General features: G+C 42.3%; 1 protein-coding gene across 2 annotated transcripts in view; it reads right to left on the reverse strand.

Moving 5' to 3' along the window:
* fstl5 (follistatin-like 5) overlaps positions 1 to 20100 on the reverse strand; it is a 176916-nt gene that overhangs the window by 67628 nt on the left and 89188 nt on the right. For both annotated transcript variants that reach the window (XM_030396695.1, XM_030396693.1), the window contains exons 5-6: positions 17774 to 17970; positions 12250 to 12370 (exon numbers count right to left, since the gene is read on the reverse strand). In XM_030396695.1, coding sequence (XP_030252555.1) covers positions 12250 to 12370; positions 17774 to 17970 — 318 coding nt within the window. The remainder of the gene's footprint in view (positions 1 to 12249; positions 12371 to 17773; positions 17971 to 20100) is intronic.

Genomic DNA, 20100 nt, shown 5'->3' on the forward strand with positions numbered 1-20100 from the left:
ATACGCTGCAAGCAACAAACTCGATTTGCCGCTGATCCCTTGGGGAATAGAAAAGTGTGAAGTTATCGGGAGAATTTAAAAGAAGAAAGTAGGCAGACGGGCAGCCAGGCAGGCTCCATCATAGCTTTAGCTGGTGGATGGAGGAAGGAGGGAGGGAGGAAGAGAAGGCAAGTATCTGACCTGAATGAGAAACTCTCCTCAGAGAGATGGAAGTCTGGGCTGTTGGAACTGACTCAAACACTCCGAGTCCAGCACCTCCTCTGTGAGAGATTTATCAGCGGAGGAAGTGGCCTTGGCTCCTCTTTTTGGTCTGATTTGAGGCCTGAGGGGACTCAGCCTCCTGGGGAGGATCAACCTTCACCGTCCAACCTGTAATTAGTGATTAACGGTGAACTCCAGACTTTTGATTTACTCTGCTGTGCTCCCAGAATGGGATGTTGGTCAGTGCCACGGCGAGAGGTAAATCACCTATTGCACTGGAGGCAACAAGCTTGTCAGGGAAAATAGCCTGGGCCTGCAGGACGTTGTGAGGGGCCGGCTGTATGAAGACAAATTGCACCAAGGTTGCTTAGCCAACCCCCTTACTCCATCCTCTATCATGCTCTGTCGCTCTCCTTCTCCAACACATGCTCGCTCGCTCTGTCTCTCTTCACAAAGTCTCTCATTCCTCTAACGCACTCCCCTCTCTCTCCCTCGGTGGCGCTCAGTATTACTGGGCCTGAACAGTTGTGTACCCCCAATTGCTTTGAGTTTGACATATTGAAGTGGAGATAAAAGTATTTTCCCTGATGCTGAGTATTCATAGCCCATACGCAAACACTCAAAGGGGGAAAAACACCCGAAAAACAGAATACACATTCATGTGAGCGGTCTCTGATCTTGGATGGTTGGGTTGATTTGTGCGCGCTCTCTCCCAAAGCAAGAAGAATGGAGTTTCTGCTTTTGATTTGCAAGATGAGCGACTCAGTGGACTTGAATGTTTGACAGAGAAAGAAAATAGTTTTGAGAGCTGAAACACACGCAGTCTTTTGTTTTCCCAAGGAAAATACTTCTTTTTGCTTTTAATGTGGCGCTGCTGCTACAAGTCGCACGACTAAACAAAGTGTCTGCTTTACAATGAGGAGGCAATAACAAAACGCTAATCTGGTGATTTTCATTACTCATAAAGACGCATATGTTGCACGGGAGGGATCGCGTCTTCACACTGTTCAAGGTTGTATTTTCTTCTTCAGCTCTGAACAGACACATAACTCAGTTCAGCAGAACAAAGATGTCCCCGGACTGTAAAGTGGAAGCATGTCTGACTGTATGACCGTTTTGTTGGAGTCAGAAGAAGAAAGAGAGGCACAGAAAATCCGGCCGTACAGAACTGTAAAGTAACAGTGTGAAGCACCTTATAATGTAAATATTATACAGGTTACAGCCTTCTATAGGCAGTTATTATAGTCTACATCTTTAAGTAATAATGGTAATAATCAAAGCAGATAATTCAAACAGAAACAGACCTTTCAGAGCAGAACTGTCCTGCTGTGTCTCTGTGGTGTCACTGTTTCAAGGCCAGGCGAACACTAACAGCCCGGCTACTGTCCACCGCAAAACACAACCGTAAGAATCCCAATTTGGACTAAAAACCTTGATCTCAGGGCTTTGAAAGTAAGAGTGAAACACCAGGTTGTGTTAATAAATTGGTACCTGACTTCTGCATGCCTTTGGATTGTGGGAGAAACCCCCCTCAGACTCAGACACGGGAGAATGGATTCACAGTTATTCCACAGTTACCTGGGGAGCAACCAAGGGAGACGATGCTCCGCCTTTTGGTTGCTCAGTGGCAGAAATGTTTCTTTTGTTTCTTAATAAAAGCTTCATTTTGGGGGGAAAATGAGCCTGGTGGCCGACTGAATAACAAAGTGAAAGCAAGACCACTGTGGTTTGTCAATTTTACCAGCACTTTTCTTTGTGTACTAGGTGCTATTCATTTATAACTTGTGCAAACAAATCTTAACACAACAATAAAAACAGAGACGCCACACCAGGCAGGAAATATAAAGCAGATGTGGACGTCCGAGGTTTGTTTTCTCAGCATCAGACTTCAGTCATTCTCCACATCTGCACCGCTGAACTGATGAGTGTAAATACATTCATGTTTGTTTACATGGAGAACTCAACAGCTCGACTTCAGGTCGAAGAACTCTGGCATCATTTTGAGGGCAGAACAGACTTTGATGTTGATTCTGAGCTTTTCCACTTAAATGAGATTATTTTAAAATGCTCCCATTCCAAAAAAAAATACCCAGCGCACGACGACAGTGACCAGCCGCTCAGCATCTCTCAGCATCTCCTCATTCTGCCTCCACACAACCAGAAGACATGATTGTGTTTTCTGCAGAATTATTGCTATAACGTATTAAAAAATGCAGAAATTACAGGTGTTAGGTAAAAGGCAGGAGGATAACAATTACCCTCCTTTTCTCTCCTCCCACAAACATTATAAACATCAAGATGGCTGTAAAATGTTAACAAACGGCGTTAGTGAGTGCATTACCTCCGGCTGATCACCTCCAGCCTGCTTCCAAAGCAGCTGTTGGTGGAGATCCTGAGGGACGGCCAGCATTAGTATGCAACAGAGCCTAAGAGGAGCTCTAATTGGATTAATTTTATCACAGCTACCTTGTGGAAAACAACTAATGAAAAATCCCCTATCTCACTGCAATAAGTAGATCACAGAGCACTGAAGCTATAGCAGAGGAGAGACTGTGATTCAGTGTTTCCATCATATTTCACCCACATACGCCTGCGTGACTTTACACTATATCAGACTGCACTGGTTTGTATTTTATTGGTGGTTTAATGTTTAGTAAAGCCTGCACCTGTGTGTGTGTGTGTGTGTGTGTGTGTGTGTGTGTGTGTGTGTGTGTGTGTGTGTGTGTGTGTGTGTGTGTGTGTGTGTTTATATACATGTTCTTCCTCTTTCCTGTAGTTTTATTTATCCACCTCGGTGTTTTGTTAGAATTGTCGAGTTTTATAGATAACGGCCGTCTCTTGAACATAACGGAACCAGATGGCTCTCAGCTTGTGGTGCTCAAAGTGCAAAACAAACAAACAAACAAACACTTTTGAAAGACTCAAACACATCGTCTCCTTCCAGAAGTTAACTCAAGATGATTCACAGAGCTCGTCTATTACTGTGTCTGATGTTAGTTAGCTAAGCTGCGTAGCATCTTGTCCAGGAGTGGATCCTTCCTATCAAATAATACAATAAATGAGTTCCTGACTGAAACAGTGAGGTCTGTGGATTACTTTAAAGGAACAGTTCCCCGCGTCACTGTTTCAAATATTGTCTGTTTACATCAGCGTGTGTCTCAGGAGCTCTGGAGACTTGAATTATGTCACAAGTTAAATGTTCTTGTGTTTTTTTAATTCACACATTGAAACAAATCCCCATCTAACTCAGTTGTTGAGGAGAATGCTGCGTCACGTCTCTGATGTGAAGCTCCAGAAATGTTTTTGTTGAATTAATAACTTCACCGACTTTCCATCCACATGGAGCTGAGTAAATAATTACCACATTTTGTGTTGAAGTCATCCTTAAAGTAAGCTGGTAACAAACGAAGAGCCGTCTAGTTCCATAATACTGCAGAGAAAGCAGACATCTCTGCAGACATTACCTCCAAAACTAGCAACTCACACCAAATCTATCTAGATGGGTAAATTGTGCTGCAGGTTGGAGGAAAAACAGGCTGTTTGGATTTTAAAAAGCTACAGTACAGTATCCATCTGACTGAATTTTCTACTATTTTTTCAGCAGCTTCAGCATCACATTGCAATTGAATAGCTGCACAGCTGTAAATGGTGCATGCCAACACCTCCAACTGGATGACAGGAGATGGTAAATGTTGAGAAACGGGGATGGATGCAGCAATCTGTTTACACTGAACTGCTAAACAATCCTGACAGCCAGAAAAGCACATTGAGCCTCGCTCAGTCAGAGGGGCACTAAAACACACTCTGGGAGAAAGAGAGAGGCTTTTTTTCTTCCTGTGAATGTAACCCAGGCCGGTCTGTGGTGTGTGAGCTCTGCTGAGGCGTTCATTCACTGAACCCACAGAAAGTCAGACCTCTATAACCACATCACTGCTCAGAGCCAGCTGCCCGTCAGCAGGACAGCCGCTGGACAAACGTCTCCAACAGGACGAGTGAAAAACAACAATTAATGGACTGAAACAGCTTTTAAGTAAACTCCATGAAACGTCTGCATTCACCTTGGCTCTGCATCGCTGTAGTGAAAATGCAAAGGTCACACTGAATCTGGGGCTCTTAAGAGATCGTTATCGACTTCGTTAATAAGTTCACCACATATAGAAAGTGTAATAGGGATGTGTGTGAGCTGAGCTGCTGCCTATAGAGAACACACATTAAAACGCACGCCGGCGGAAAAAATGCTCTGGTTTCTCTGGGGAGTGGATGGAAAGATTTGCCCTTTATTCAGATTTATTTTTTCTGTCAAACCATTTTAAGTTCCAGTAGTTATATTCTCATCATTTTGTGGTGTTTTTTTGAGATGTAGCACTTAAACAAAACGCTGCTGCTGCTCCTAAATATGGAAAATGACCAGAGAACGTATTTTAAAAAAAGACAGAGGGATGCTGCAACAGTCCTGGAGCTGACAGATCACAGAACAGCTGCTCAAGACAGGAAGATACGAAAACAGCCAAAACAACTGAAGATGTTTCAATCCAGAGTGGCAGGAGAGGTTCTGCTCAGTGATCTGGCCTCTGCTCCTCTCATGGACGCTGCAGCACGGTTTTTTTGTTGACCTTCACGAAAGTTCTAACATTCTCATTCTTTCCAGCACATGTCGCGGTGCTGCACTCCTGCTTTCACTCTTGGCCGAGGCAATCTGTGCCATTTGGTGTTTGATCGATAGCTCTATAAATCAGTGGCTTCATTGGCTGCCCACAGAGAGGAAGCGTAAACTCTGACAGACACGCATGAAATCTGACATCAGCTTCAACACGAGATATTTTATTAAGTGTAATTCGATACGTTGGATAAGCAGATGTACACAGTATGATAAACATCTTTAACACCATATCTTACTGTAACTCCAGTGTGATGCATCTTCAACCTTTAACATTCAGTTTAATTAATTATCTTAACTATCATCTTACTTATTCTATATCACCTGCACAGCGCTGGGTTGTGAATTATTCAAGTTCATCCAACATAAATGAGAAGCTCAGAGTTAACTGAACCCCGTCAGGTTCATCTGTCTCCACCTTCATTCAATTACACATCAGTAACAGATTAATATGTTCATTTCTACACAAAAACAGCTCCGTCTGCGAGTGTGGGTACATATGTAATTGTTAAAAAAACAAAGCCGTCACTTTGTCACCAAGCTGAAGAGAGAAGAACAATCCTCCTCTATAAGAACGGATGAGAAATTTGGTGTTCAACAGTCGAGAATCACTTGAAATTAGAAAAGTAATTCAACTTCTTTTAAATCTCCAAAACACATTCTGTCACATGTTGGAAAATGAAGCATGCATTATAAAACCATTTTAACACCACTTCTCACAGTCTGTGAATGGAATGCTCAGCAGGGGTTTTGACAAGTAAAAGCCTGAGTATCCATTAATTGTCTCTGTGCCACGAGTGCTGAATAACAGCAAACTCGCCTTAATGGAAGCAGCCTTCCCCGGAGGAGGCCCGCCTGTTGGTTTGGATGTCTAATTATAATCTCCACACAAGTAGAGAGTGTAAGTCAACTCATTTCTGAGCTGGGCAAACTTTCTGCAAATGTAGGGATTACGCCAGACTTGGAAACACACAAAAGAGCTGTCTCGCCGTACAACAAAAGATGATGAGAGGGACGACGAAATACACCGAATGAAATGAAACAAAAAGTAGACACAGAAATCAGAAGAGCCAGCAGGAAATCACAAACGTATAGACCAAATTAACTCGTTCCCCCAAATTACACCCACTCAGAAAGGTTTACACATGCCGTTTGTTTTACACACCAACACTTCAGTATTGGCTGGTCAGTGTGGTAATCCCCAACCACAAACAGCAACAGCAGTTTCTCCCCTCCAGCCCGGTTTGACCTTTTCAACAGCAGCTGAGCAAATCATCATCTCACCACAAGGTCCATTTAGGAGCTTAACTGGATGTTCAACATACGACCCACGAGAAGAACATGGACTGCAAATATTTTGAAGAATTATAGAGAGAAATAACCGTCAAAATAAAGACTTTTTAAATGACTGGGATTGTTTTCTTTTCTTGATGCCACATATTGGCCTTCAAGCCAAACACTGACCTGAAGTCAGCTCTGCTGTCAGAGTGAACAGTTGGTCGTTCACATTTCTGCAAACAACGTATACGTTCACATTTGTAAGTGTCATATGTGTCATCACATCACATTACATTTATATGAGATAAGATATTACACGAGTCCGGAGAAGGACGGGATGCTGATGGAGTTACAGATGTGAAGCCACTGGTTCTTCTTAAGGAGAATTTCCAGCCCGCATTAAAAACCCAAACTTCTCTTCACCTTCGCCAAGTGGCCAACCATTTAAACTTCTACAATTCCATGACAACTGGACCTATGAAAGCTATCTGCTGATGAGGGTCATGTGATAAAATGGACCTCGTGGTGAGATTGTTTTCTCATTTTAATCAAATATCTTCATCATCCTAAACTTGAGTACATGTTGGCAAGTGACTAGTCCTGTCCTTTATACTTAAGTGCTCAAACACCCTTTTTAAAATACATTTATTTAGTCTAGATGCAGCATGTCCTGTACGTTTGGAATCGGTGCTGATGCTACCGGATCCAAACGTACGGCACATACATTGTTGTTTTCCTTAAAAAGACACTGTCACTCTCCACCTTCAACTCCTGCAAACTGTTTGAGGGCCACATCAACATTACAACATGATGGATCACATTACAGTCTATCTAAGTTTCCCAGCAGCCCCTCAGGGATATCGCAGGTATATAACAAGACTTGTAGCCTCAGCAGAAACCAAAGCGCTGTATCTCCTGGCTGTGCATTTTGTCAGCAGGTGTCAGGGTTCAGATCAATAACTTGGCACCCAAGAAACATCGAGCAGGAGTGAGAACCATCCCACGGAGCGGCACAAATAGCATTACCACTGTGCATGATGGAAAAGTACAATTAAGGTCATCGCGGTGATTCAGCTAAATGTGTACTGAATAAATAATCTGTAGTCACAACAGTGCGGTACATGAAGTCGGACTGGAGCTGTGTGTTTGGCAGTGTTTTAATGTAGCTACTTTGAGAAATGAGGCCTTTTCACATGTGTTTGAATAAAGCAAGGTGCACTGTGAGTCTGCTGCACGTCCCCCAAGAAGAGGTTTTGTTAGGCATGAGATTCAAGCCAACAACTTGCCTGAGGGAGCATTCAGACAGAGGATTCTTTCCAAGCACTTGCACATTCATTTCCATTGTTGTCTGTGAAGCAGCATGCCCAGACCCTTAGAAAATGCATTTAGTAGGTGTACCCAAACTAATAACATTAAGCAGTGTGCTGCACAGGCAAAGCACCCTGTGATTGTCCAGCCAACTTCAAAGGGCTTAAAAAGCACACTGGCACAAGGACGCAGTCACAGTCGGCCTCGTCTGCAGCAGCTGCTAAACCCTGTCTGAATGAAGCCGGCCCGGTTAATGCAAACTCATAGACACCCTTCATTCCTGCAGTGTCTGAATATGGTAGCTGAAATAAAATATATCACTGATAACTCGAACATCAGACGAACAATGTCCCCGTCTCTCCTTTCACATTCAGCTTGAGATATTACTCGTGGCAAACTGTGAGCGGGACCTTTTCCTAAGTTCATTCCGCAGTGATCACAGATGCTGACGGTCGGCTGCAGATGACAGACCTCCCTCCCGACGCTGACTGAACAAAAGTGCTTTCCACTGTCTAGTTTTGGCAGAGTGCAACGCTCCAGAGAAAACCAGGAGATGAAGCACATGTAAAAACATGCAAAGTGTGTGCACCTGTATCGCTTTTATCCACACGCTGCACTTTTGTTCCATTCCTAAAATGTGGAGTTCGTTTTCTCTCTCGTCAGATTTCACCGAGATAACAAACCTGCTCGGAAATGTTTCTTTTGAGTCTTTCTCCATCATTTGTTGTCTGAATCTCTGTGATTAGTTGAAAGCATTGAATTAAGAAAAGTACGTACGGGTTGAAAATCCAACAAATAAAGTATTAAGTAACAGCTGAGGCTTTATTCTTGTGATATATAATACTTGTGTGGCTGTGCTGAGTGCAGCATTAATGCAGGATGGATGTAAACACTGAGTAATCTGAAGCTTTAATCTCTGTGTGTCAGTTTATCTGTAAGTTCTGTTCAGTAAAAGTTATTGTGATCGAGTTTTTCTTGAATTTAAAAATGTTGTCTCATGATTTTTGAAAATGAAAATGTAATTGATGGCTGATAACAGATTATGACTACATTTGGACGACCCTGTCCATCAAAATAACAGACATTAAGAAAGTCTTGACCTTCTCTACCAAAGCTCCTCCGGGTGTTTGTACATGATGTACTGTGGCTGATTCATGGCCTGAAGTCAAAGACAGATTCTGACTCCAGTGATCTAAACTCACGCTGATGATAACGGTGTAACATTGTAGGTTTCTTCAGATGCTCTCTGTGTGGACTGACTTCTGTCTTGTTGCTGCACATAGTTGATGTTAATATCTGCCAGTCGATGCCCCGATGTATCCAAACACTCTCCTACCAAACGTTAATGGCACTTTTATGATAGATGACACCTTATCTGTTTACCCATGATGCACTAGGCCATCATTCAACAAATTATTCAACGGTGACAAGGGGCTGACTATCAGTAGCGTGGCAGACATCATTCATATCTGTAACATCATCTAATTAAAAGACATCACTTCTGCCAGACAGCTTCCTGACTGCTAGCTGAAGCAAATTGATTCCTAACCCCCTTCGAGCCTATGCAAAGGAGGCGATGAATAATGCATGGACATTAAAGTCTTATCTTCTGTCCTGACAAACAATGTTGCCACGCTTTGAATATTTCACAAAGGTGTGCAAAGGGTCCTTATTAGCAGAGCAGTCAGACAGGTGCCGTTTTCACGGGGAGTCATTCTGAATTTAGTGCTGCTCCGTTTCAAAGCCGCGCCGTAATTCTGGACACACCGGATCAACCGATTTACTTTATGATGCTGCTCAGTTTACGAGGGCGCTTAAGGTATTTGCATAGATTTTTATAGCTGCCACTCACAGATTATGTCAGCGATGAAGTGAAAAACTATAACTCTGCATTAGGTTTCTGCCTCGGGCACTGTGAGCACGCTGTGTGAGGTCGAATCCCTCCACAGATCTCTGACCAGGTGACTCCACCACACTGCTGGTGTCCTCACTCCAACTGCTGCACAAACGTCATTAAGACACATTCTCCAGCAGAGAACCCAGGTTATTATTACCGACAGCTGTGCAGCGGGCCCATCGTATTAAAAACAAAGATGCAGCTCTAACTGTGCGACATTATATAGCCGTCTATATATTTATGTGGAAGAACACAAACAGCAGTAAAACAGATTGGCCACGCGCAGTAAATCTGATTGATAAGTGTTTTTTAGTCGATCCAATAACATCATAAAAAGTAATGTTTTCTCAATTAGAGTTTGTTTCCAAATGTGAATCTTATCGATGATGTCAGATGATGACGGGCTGCTTGCAGCTCGGAGATCTGAGGATTTTATAACGGGTGAGTTCAAACCTCATGTTGGTGTGGATCTACTTATCAATGAATCACCTTGTTGTCTACTATTATATTAATTAACAACTATTGTGATAATGGATTCATCAGTTCATCAGTTTTCATCAAAATTCTCAGATTTCAGCTTCTTAAATTTGAATCGTTTCTTTTTTTTCCTCCTCTGTGACATTAAACTGAATATCTTCTGTTGGGGACGTCTGAGGAAACATGTTGGGCTTTATTTTGTCTCACTGATCAACATTTTTCACCACTTTCAGAAAGTGAAAGTGATCGAGCTGAGCGAGGCTGCTGCAGCTCGGGTCACACCAGTGGATATTTTTAAGGACACCTGAAGATACTTCCATCTGTCTTTGTTGTGTCAGTGGGTGTTTTTATTTAATCCATTTGACTATTTTTTATGGGAGCGTGATCCGTGATCATGACGACCAATACTAGTATTTTTAGCCGCACCATGATGTTCTCCTGATTCTAACCAAATGTTTTTTGTACTTAAAGCTAATCAGAGCATTAGCAAAGTGCTGTGACTGGAGAGAAATAGAAAATTCAACCTAAACTTCTGATCGCGCTGGAAAGATTTACACCTACATCGTTGTCAGAATCACAGGAGTGGAGAGAACGTGGTGGTCTTTATTCTGTTATTTAAGGCTGTTATCTCCTCTTGCTTAGATGAATAGGTTTTATTAAAATTAAGTGAATTGAAATGTTCAATACAGTTTTTAGTCTCTGGAGGAGGTGAAGTTGTGACCTTATTATCAGCCAGCCTTTCTCAGCTGCCTCTCAGGCACACCGAGGCCTGTCTTTGAAGCACATAAGCATTTAGAAGAGTGAAATAGATTTAACGGTGAATAAAGTGGAGAAGACAACAGCTGAGAGCCACAATGACCTCCAGGTATGTAAAATGCTCCTCTGGTATTCAGCATTAGGTGCACGGGGATGAAATGGCTTTGAGCGCTTCAGTCATGTGCACAACATTCTTAATTGAAGTGGATTTGTTGGCAGAGACACAAAAACTACTCGCATGCACATTAATGCTTGATTAAATTCAATACATTTTAAATAGTTACCTTGATGAGCAATCTTCAGTCACAGATTTAATAAGATGGCTTATGCATTTAGTCGTATACTTGGCTGGCTATCAACTGTTGCAAAATAACAACATTAAGTGGCACAAAAGGATGAAGAACGGGAGGAAGAAGTGAAAGAGACGAGCCAGAGAGGATGAAAGGAACTCAGCTACAGAGCGGGAGATTTACGAACTTTAAATATCCCATTTCTCTGTGAGGAGTTAAGCCAGAAGCTCGCAAAAAAAGATCTGAAAACTGAAGAGGCAATACTTGGAGCTCGAGAAACTCAAGTCTTAAAGAAACTGCAGCTCTCCCCAGATTGGCTGGGGTGACTTTCTCCTCCTGATTTGCCAGAAGGGCTTTGCTCCCACACATCCACCTATAACGTGTGGAGCAGCAGAAGATGAGACTCACTTCACTTCCCCATTTGCTCTCGTGACTTTTCCTGCTCTAAGAAATGCTTCAAAGACAAAGGGCCTCTGAGATGAAGGTGGATTATGAATTCTCTCCCACTGCTAAATGTGTCAAGCCAGCCAAATGTCAGAGGATATTCCGTCAGACGATATTGAGCTGACTGAAAATGTCAGACAGGGAGGAACCATGAGAGAGAGAGCACGAGGAGGAAACAAAAGGAGGAGGAGGAAAGAGGTGCACAGGTGCTGCTGTGACTCAGATATGGTCGAGTTGCTGTCATCATTATGTTGCCTAATGAGGAGGGATTTGGTTTGAACTATTGTTTCGCAGTAGTCTTGACCTGCTTCCAACTCCGACTTGATCCCCTTTATCCATCTTCCCAGGTGGACCAAACATTTCCACAGACTGACAATGCTGCAAACAATCTGGAGTTCAGGCCGTTTATCAAACAGTGCGCCTCGTTTATCACCGCCGTAACTTTGCAATGATCCGTGTTTCTCAGGGAACGAGCAGAATGACGGTTGTGATGGTAACAACAACAGTTAGTGAGCTGCTCCTTAGATTTAATAGTCAAACAGAATCAAACCTTCATCAAACAATGTTTTTTCTTTTATGGAGCCCACAGGATAATACAATGTAGGACAGATGAAGCAGGAGAGGGAGAAGCATGTGTATGTAAAGTCATTTATGATGTCACGAGCTCAAACTGAATGTCTTTTCTTTCACAGTTTAAACAAGATAACCAGCAGTTAGAACGATGCAGACACTTCTGACACGTTTATGGACCCGTGTGACGCGAAGAACTCAATAAACTTCAATACATCCAATAAATAAAATAAGAGACATTAAAAGTTTTTACTGGTGGATGACAAAATGTCAGATGCAGCACAAAGCCTTGTTTTTCAGGGACGGTGTTGAGCCTTTCTAAAGTTAGAAAACTTTCTTGGTGATGGAAGAAAAGATGAAGCCGAACTCACCAAAAGCTGTGTAAAACTCCTCTTTTGTCAGGTGCTCGTCGTCATTGACGTCGTTGTACTTGAGCAGGTCGAACAATGTGCACTCGGAGACGTCCTTGGACAGGCCTTCTTGCTTGATAACCTTGAATGAGAAGTCAGTAATGTTCTGTTAAAAAGGACATTACTATTTTTTTTTTTTTTTCCCCATTTGTCAAAACTATTTGCTGGAAATTCCATTTATGTTCAACTCATTTATAAAAGCAAATATGTGAAGTACGCAGAGTAATGCTGTCGTGTGTGTGTTGCGACACCTGCGGCTCTGTCAGGTATCGCAGGGCGCCACACACACAAGATGCTGGAATAAAACCATAAAACTGCATTAAATAGAAAAATAGAAATAGAGTGCAAGTATCTCAAAATTGTTCTGAAGTGGAGCCCCGCGAGTAAATGTTTTCACTTTGGGTACGTCCTAAAACTAACTTTAAAAAGTTTGTCTGTAATGAGTGGAAATTAACATGTTCAATCTAAACTCTGTCACAGCTGATGAGACGCACACAGCATCAGCTGTCAGTTTATCACCACCGAGCTGAAGTTTTGTCACAATCGATGGTGAAAAGGTGCTAAACAATGTGCAGGTTTCTCATCATCCTGCATAGGCGTGATCCTGTTTAATGCCCTCTGCATGGTCCTGGCACTGAAACATCCATCATACCAGATCAGCTGTCAGGATGCTGATCAGAAGGGACAGCTTTATACATCATGCCTCCTCCATCGGATCACTGCACTTCCCTTCCCAAATGACTTGCCCAAAATTTAGGAGTCACCTGTAATGGCCTACCCTTCCAGCATTCTGGAAACAAAGTAATAAATAACTGTGGCGTGCACAATAAAACAGCTGCTGATGTCTGTCAGCTGTTGAACTATTAGATCTCATTTGCTGAATGTTTTCTGCTTTAGTCTGTTTAGTTGATCTGCATCCAAACCAGATCAAACCGGAGCTTCTGATGCAGGATCATATAAAACACTTCACACATCTTTAAAAACACTCCTGACCCTCTGGTCTTCCTTTCTGGGATTCTCTGACTCGGTGACTCAAACACCACTCATTGTGCAAATCTCATGTTTTGATGTTTTCTCTATAAGTCTTAAATATTTCATGACATGGTCGGACTCCCCACGCAGACAACGTTTTGATCCATCTGGTCTCTTGAGATGTTAAAAGTCAGTTTCTGTAGCGAGTGATTTACTGTTCAGTCCCAGTAAAACAGGAGCATGAACACGCTCACTGGCTCCCTGCAGACTCTGTGAGCTAAATGATCTGAGACACATCATCGACAGGACAACCAGCTGGAATGTTTATAGAGCTCGCAGCTTCTGTTCCTTTCAAATCGAAGCTCGACCTGCACAGTCGATCAGACATCGGCTCGTTAATCAGTTTAAACACTCGTCTCACAATAAGCAGCGACGGAGACGCAGATACATTTTTAATTACCTGCACAGACACTGAAGCAACAGTACGTCACCTTCTACCCTGAAATAACAGCTTCAAATCATTCTGATGTTACAGTAGGATTTATATTCACCACTCAGAAACTTTGAGTGGCGCCAAATTGCACAAAATACCAATTTCAGCATATTGTGATGAAAACTACCTGCGTGGAAATCTTATGCATCAGTAAGATGGTGCTGATGAGACTGAGGAGGGTGTGTGTGCCTGCAGACACTTCACTCATACTATGGAATCCTAAAGACTTCATATCTTACATTTCTGCATTATAGTGTCTAAAAATGCTACTTTTGTAGATGCTATTGAGTTGTGCACTTTCAGACACACCTGTGGTTTTATTAAAGGTGTTATAGTTTCTGCTACAACAACAGATCCAACCTCAGAGAGTGAGGACGGACGCCAGCCAGCGTGACAAAACATGAACAAGCTTTAATCGTTATCTTGGCTGTAAACTATTTCTGCCAGAGTCGTGTAGGTTTTTAATTGGTTAAGTTGGCAGATGACTACAGAGGACAGCTCGTCTAACATCAGCGCTGGTGTCACCTGTTCTCTAACTTAAGCCAATTAAAAACTCTTATCCAAACATTTTTAGAAGTGCAAATAATCTTAGTTAACTTCTGCCGAGGGACAAAAAGAGCAAGCTGTGACCCTGAAAATGTTTTTTTTTTCTTTTGATGGACCATAGTTCACAAAAACAACTATTTAAATTACCTTGAAAATCTGACAAAATATATCAATCTTTTAACACAACACTCCCAACAGCAAGAAGACATAATGTTCGCCCGAGAAAGTGTTTTTTGCCTTTTGATGCTGCATCTTTTAGACACGACAGCGGCAGACTGGGCGGGTCGGCGGGGGAACCGTCTCACCTTACCGAGCTCACTAAAAGGTATAATTTCAGTGGTTCTGTCTTTGGTCAAATGATAGGTGTGAGCAACAGGTGAAAAAAAAAGAAGTTTTGATTTGCCATTTTAAAAAGGGCACCCACGACTAAAATGGCAGTGACAAATTGCTCCCTGTGCCCCTTCATGTCCACACTGTAGCAAGTCAAGTAAGCAGGGCGAGGGATTTCATCCTAGAATTTCAAACGAGATCAGAGAATGCTCCAATTATAAAGAGCGCTGTAGGGCGCGAGGGCGGCTGCCGTGCTTCTGGTACTTGGTACTTTTGACTGCTGATAACAGTGAGATGTGCTCGTGCAGCGCCCCGTCGAGCGCTTGTCCACAACAACATGTAATTTGCATAAATCTCTTTTCTTCTTTCACGTTCATCTCTTCAGTCCTACAGCAGCTGGAGTGAGTGACTCTGAACTTTTATATATAGTATGATATTTAAAACTCACACCCTTTGGGGAGGAAAGAAAACTCAATTTTCCGAGTTATTAATTACTCTGAAATTACGTTCTGAGACAACACTTAATACACCAACATAAAAACTCATTAAAGGCCCGATCCATAATTACATTCAGGCGCCCGTATGTTGAGGCACTGTCAACCCACAACTGCCTGCGTTTATTAAGTGATTTATCAGATTGATGAAGCTATTTTGCTCTGATATTTATCAAGCAATTACTTATCATGCAGTAATTTTTTGTAGGATGAAGGTATGCAGATGCTCTAAAGTTTTCTCAACATGTTGAGGCTGCAGGCTGTATTTACAATGCTGATTTTAAAGAAAACCAGAGTGTCTCAAAGTCAGAGAGGACGGTGACTGCGTGCAAAAATCTGAATGAATGCAAACGAAAAACGTATTTTGGATTAAGCTGAAAACTCATCAGGGCCACCTGTAATCCACTGATATTCTACCTCTCTTCTCGTTGGTGAGAAAGTGTTGTGTTGCTGACACTGTATAAAAACTGCCAACAATCCCATCTGTGTCAAGGATAAAAAGGAGAGGAGGGCTGAAAGCAGCCATTGAGGAACCCCTAAAAACAGCTTCTCCATCTGGATGTGAATTATTGCAGACCGGTTTGTGTCATTCAAACACCTGCGGAGACGTGAAGTGCCACAGCTCGGCCAGGAGGAAACTAAATGGGATCCCCGAGAGGTTTGAAAATCTGTCCAAACTAATAGTCAAAAGGTTTAAAGGACATATTCAAATTCACATTCAGAGCATACTGACAGTGTTTTCTCCATGAAACAGCACAACACGGTGTGTTGACGACGCTTTTCACTCACTAGGCATTGATTTCTCTCGCGCTGGCACGGAGCGCCATGCTGATACAAAAACATGTAAAAATATGTAAATGATATGAAAATATGGTAAAAATATCACTATTTTTTGAGGCATTATTTAGATGCTTTGAAGTCAAAATACTGAAATATATTCAAATGAATCTAATGAGACCTCCCACGATGGGCAAGAGAGCGCTGACAGAGCTAACCAAGGTGACCCTGTGCAGATGGGATATCCTCCTGGATCAGCAGGAGACGGCCCTAAGAATAGCAACTGTATCATGGTTCTGAAAACCACCGCAGGTTGCTTACCCTTTCAATTATTCAAATACTTTCTATATTAAATCAGTCCTCAGCTACTGGGAGACGTTATTTGTTATGCACAGAATCTCTTCTCTCCTCATGGCGGCCACAGAAAGCTCTTTACACCAGCATCCCTCTTGGCAGTGCTGGTCAAAGGCTGCAGCCTCCCGTGAGCACCAGACTCCTTTGACCCACATTGCTTTTCAAAAGATTTACCTGGAGCCACGCAGCACAGCTACCACAGGGAAGGGTAAGAGGAGGAAAATGGACGCAATTATGGCAGACATCAAAGCGGCTAGCTTAAACACCTGAGCACACAGATGGTTTGTTCATCTGCAGTCTCCTTTTGGATGGACATTTACATAAAATTGACTCTGCTGTTCTGACAGACTGAAGGTGCTGTGAGGTGTCTTTAAAATTCAAGTGCAGGTGCAAAATGCTAAACAGACACTTTTCAGGAGAAAAACACTGACAATTAAAAGGTTTCATGTACTTTACTAACCCTAACCCTAACCCTTTAGTAAGATTGGAGGTGACTTCAGTTATCATAGTGAACCTTTACACCCCTGACCCACCGGCTGAACTGTCTTGTTTTTACTATTAGGGTAACTTCAGTACAGCTGCATGAGTGAGAAAGGAGATTGAAGCTTTTTATTGCTCCAGAGGAAAGTGCATGTAATCTCATAAATTGGCTCCAGTGATGCATTGTGGGTAATACAGGAGCCAGGTTTGGAGAAAAGGAAGGAGAATAGGATGTCTGTGGTTCTGCTGTCCATAATGAGTCGGTGTTACCAGACCAGTGGACTGCTTTTCAATAAATGGAGGCCTACATTCCCACAATGCAACTTATTCCACTGGAGGCGTCTCACTCTGACAGAAAGCTTTAGTCCACTTTCAGGCTTGAACTCACATCAGTATTTATGCTTATTGTGAAGTGATTTTTCTGAGTTTCATCAACTGCTTCATATTTCTGAAATCTTTACAGCCCAAAACTCAAATGTCATGTAAGTAAACAAACCCATTAAAATAATGAAATAATGTCATAAGATAAAAAAAATAAAAAATAAAATCAGGCAGGTTTTTTATCAACTCAACTAAATGCGAAGACAAAATATATTAAACTACAAAATTTCCAAACACAGAAAAAAACAAAATATCTACTGACAGTGAACAACATATTTGAATTATGTTTGCCTACATTGATGTTATCGTTTATTGTGATTGCATTAATTGGAAATCGTCTAACACTCAAAATGTTCACGACTACAAAATACATCCTGCTGAAAACAACCACCTCTGACTATTTCTCTTCACTATTGCACGTCACGTCACGTCACGTCACGTCACGTCACGTCACGTCACGTCACGTCACGTCACGTCACGTAATAAGACTATGAAGTGCGAACGACGTGATACGATGGAGGAGGACAGGCTTAGCTTACTGCTGCAGCAACTATTATGTTGTAGGTTTTATTTTAGATTTATTTCAACAGAAACACAAAAAAAGAGTTCCCTTTAATTAGACATGTTTTAAAGCACAGTGTGGGTTCAGTATCCGTACCTGTGAGAGTTCGCTGGCATCTGTACGACCGTTGTTATCTGCATCAAAGCGTTTGAACATCATATCCACCAGTTGCTTCCTGGCAGCCATGTTGTCCTTGTGGGCTCCACGGATGTTAGACCCCATGTATCGCTTGTCGTGCAAATCCAGAATCTTGGTTTTCAGCCGACGGTAGTCACTCAGTCTGCAGTTATCATCTGGGAATTAAAAGAGAAGCGAGAAGCAGGATGTTAGAAGGAGGAGAGGATATTTTTCATGCAGTTGTTAGACTCTCCGCTCAGACTCGGGAGGAGAGGGTGCTTTTGTTTGGCTGAATAAAAATATAATCTAAATGTTAAGGAGACGTTCTTAAAACAGATTCTTCAAAACTACATAAAAGACTCCCAGGTGCTGAAAAAGGTGCATTAAAGCAATAAAGTTGTGATTCCTAAAATTGGATGCAGTGTTTCAAATCTTAGCCAATTAGAACCTGTGAAAACTAAAATCCCCCGCAAGACCAACATTATTAAACAACAAGCTGCTGTTTATATTCAGCAAGAAGCCAAATCTGAGCTCGTCTGTGACTGTCTGCGTCACAATAACAAACGCTGGGAATCATTTTCCTGAGAGGAGCACACGGTGACAGTCGGGCTGCATTCCACTGCCTCAAACTAAGAAAGCGGCGGCACCGTCGACACAAAGAAACTAACAAATCCATCACACAGGTGTCAACAGCCGACCTGACGGCACACCGAGCACGATGCTGTTGTATTTACAATCCGCCATCAAAGGCTCCGGATCAAAGAAGTAACTACATGAAAGGTTCAGCAGAGTCGAGTCGAGCCACAGAGAAACTAATGACTAGAACTACCGGTTGACATATGTCATATCAGCTCCTCATTGTCAGATCTGGAAGTGTTTCTCCTCTAATAACACTTATATTAGCTGATGTCAACCAGCCCACAAGGAAGACTTTGTTGTTCACTGCGATGCTTTGTAAATCTCAGGAGAGGAAGGCGCCATTTCTGCCAGATAATACGATGTGATCGCATACTCCGGAAAATACGGAATAAAAGCTGCTGTATGAAGTCTTCTCGGAGACAAACGCACTTTGCTGGGGATGATCAGGCGAGAGAGATTTAGTGAGCGCAGTAATGAGATCTCCACTCAGTAGAAGCGGCTGCTCGCTGGGAGCTGATGACTAGTTAAGCAGAATCAGAGCAACCCCAGAAACCAACGACACGTCATTATCGACTGCGTGGGATCTCGTTTTTGGCTTAAAATTTCTTCCGGCATTCCTCCAGTGAAACAAGTCGAGCTATCAGCGGACAACAGCCAAAATTCAAATGATTGGTGTAATCATGATGCTTACCATCATTTGGGTGTCAGAGAATGAGATGAACACTCAGAAACAATGAGCTCCCACAGAGGCCATCAACTCATTTTCATCTCAATTCTGTGCGACCTTGTCACAGTCCACCGATGTACAAACTTTATTACCTCGCATTAAATATTTAGTGTTGTGACTGAGGAAAGTCTGAGACGCAACAGTTATTTAAAGTCCTTTTTTTGGTTTAACCTCCAGAAGTTTATAGTGAATCATTTCATCTTCAACCAGCGACAGACACAGAATCAGCGAAGATAAAATACTTGAGTGATGATACGGTGAACTTTTACAATAAAACCTTTTCGCTACAAATGAAGGAAAAACCTGAGTAAATGAGTGAAAACACACTGAAACTCATCTACAAAGGGCAGGAAGAGTCACTGAGAGGTCGAATGAGTCGCCAGCTCTCAGTTCAGTCGTATTCCTCCATACATGTTTTATATCACTTATCTCCACCACAGTTATGAAACACAAGGGAAACATATTTGGGAAGAATGGTGGTTATTGTTTCAGTAAAGTGCTGGTAATTGAGTTGTGAGATATGATGATAAATGGTGTGACAACAGACCAACATCTAGCGCATCACAGTCTCTATCTGTTGTTTCCGTGTGCTGCAGATCGCTCGCTTCACAGCAACATTTGTTTTCCTTTGGATCATGTTTTTATGGAGGCAGGAAATCTGCCTGGAGGCAACAGTCAAACATGAGGGAAGGTTAACATGACACAGAACATGAGAAGAGAGGCGACTCCTGGGCATGGATGTGTTTTAGTACGACAAGTCTGTAAGGAGCAGAAAATCCTCCCGCCTACACAGCAGCCATGAACACGACTGAGAGAGCTTCAGCTCAGCGCTCGGCACAAACGCTGTGTTAAACATTAATATTTTAGATTTTGCGTTTACTTGAAATTTCACTTAAGAAACGGGCCTTTTCATGTGGTTATCATATAGAAAACATGCATC

Source organism: Sparus aurata, chromosome 18 (genome assembly GCF_900880675.1).
Source record: "Sparus aurata chromosome 18, fSpaAur1.1, whole genome shotgun sequence".
NCBI lineage: Eukaryota > Metazoa > Chordata > Actinopteri > Spariformes > Sparidae > Sparus > Sparus aurata.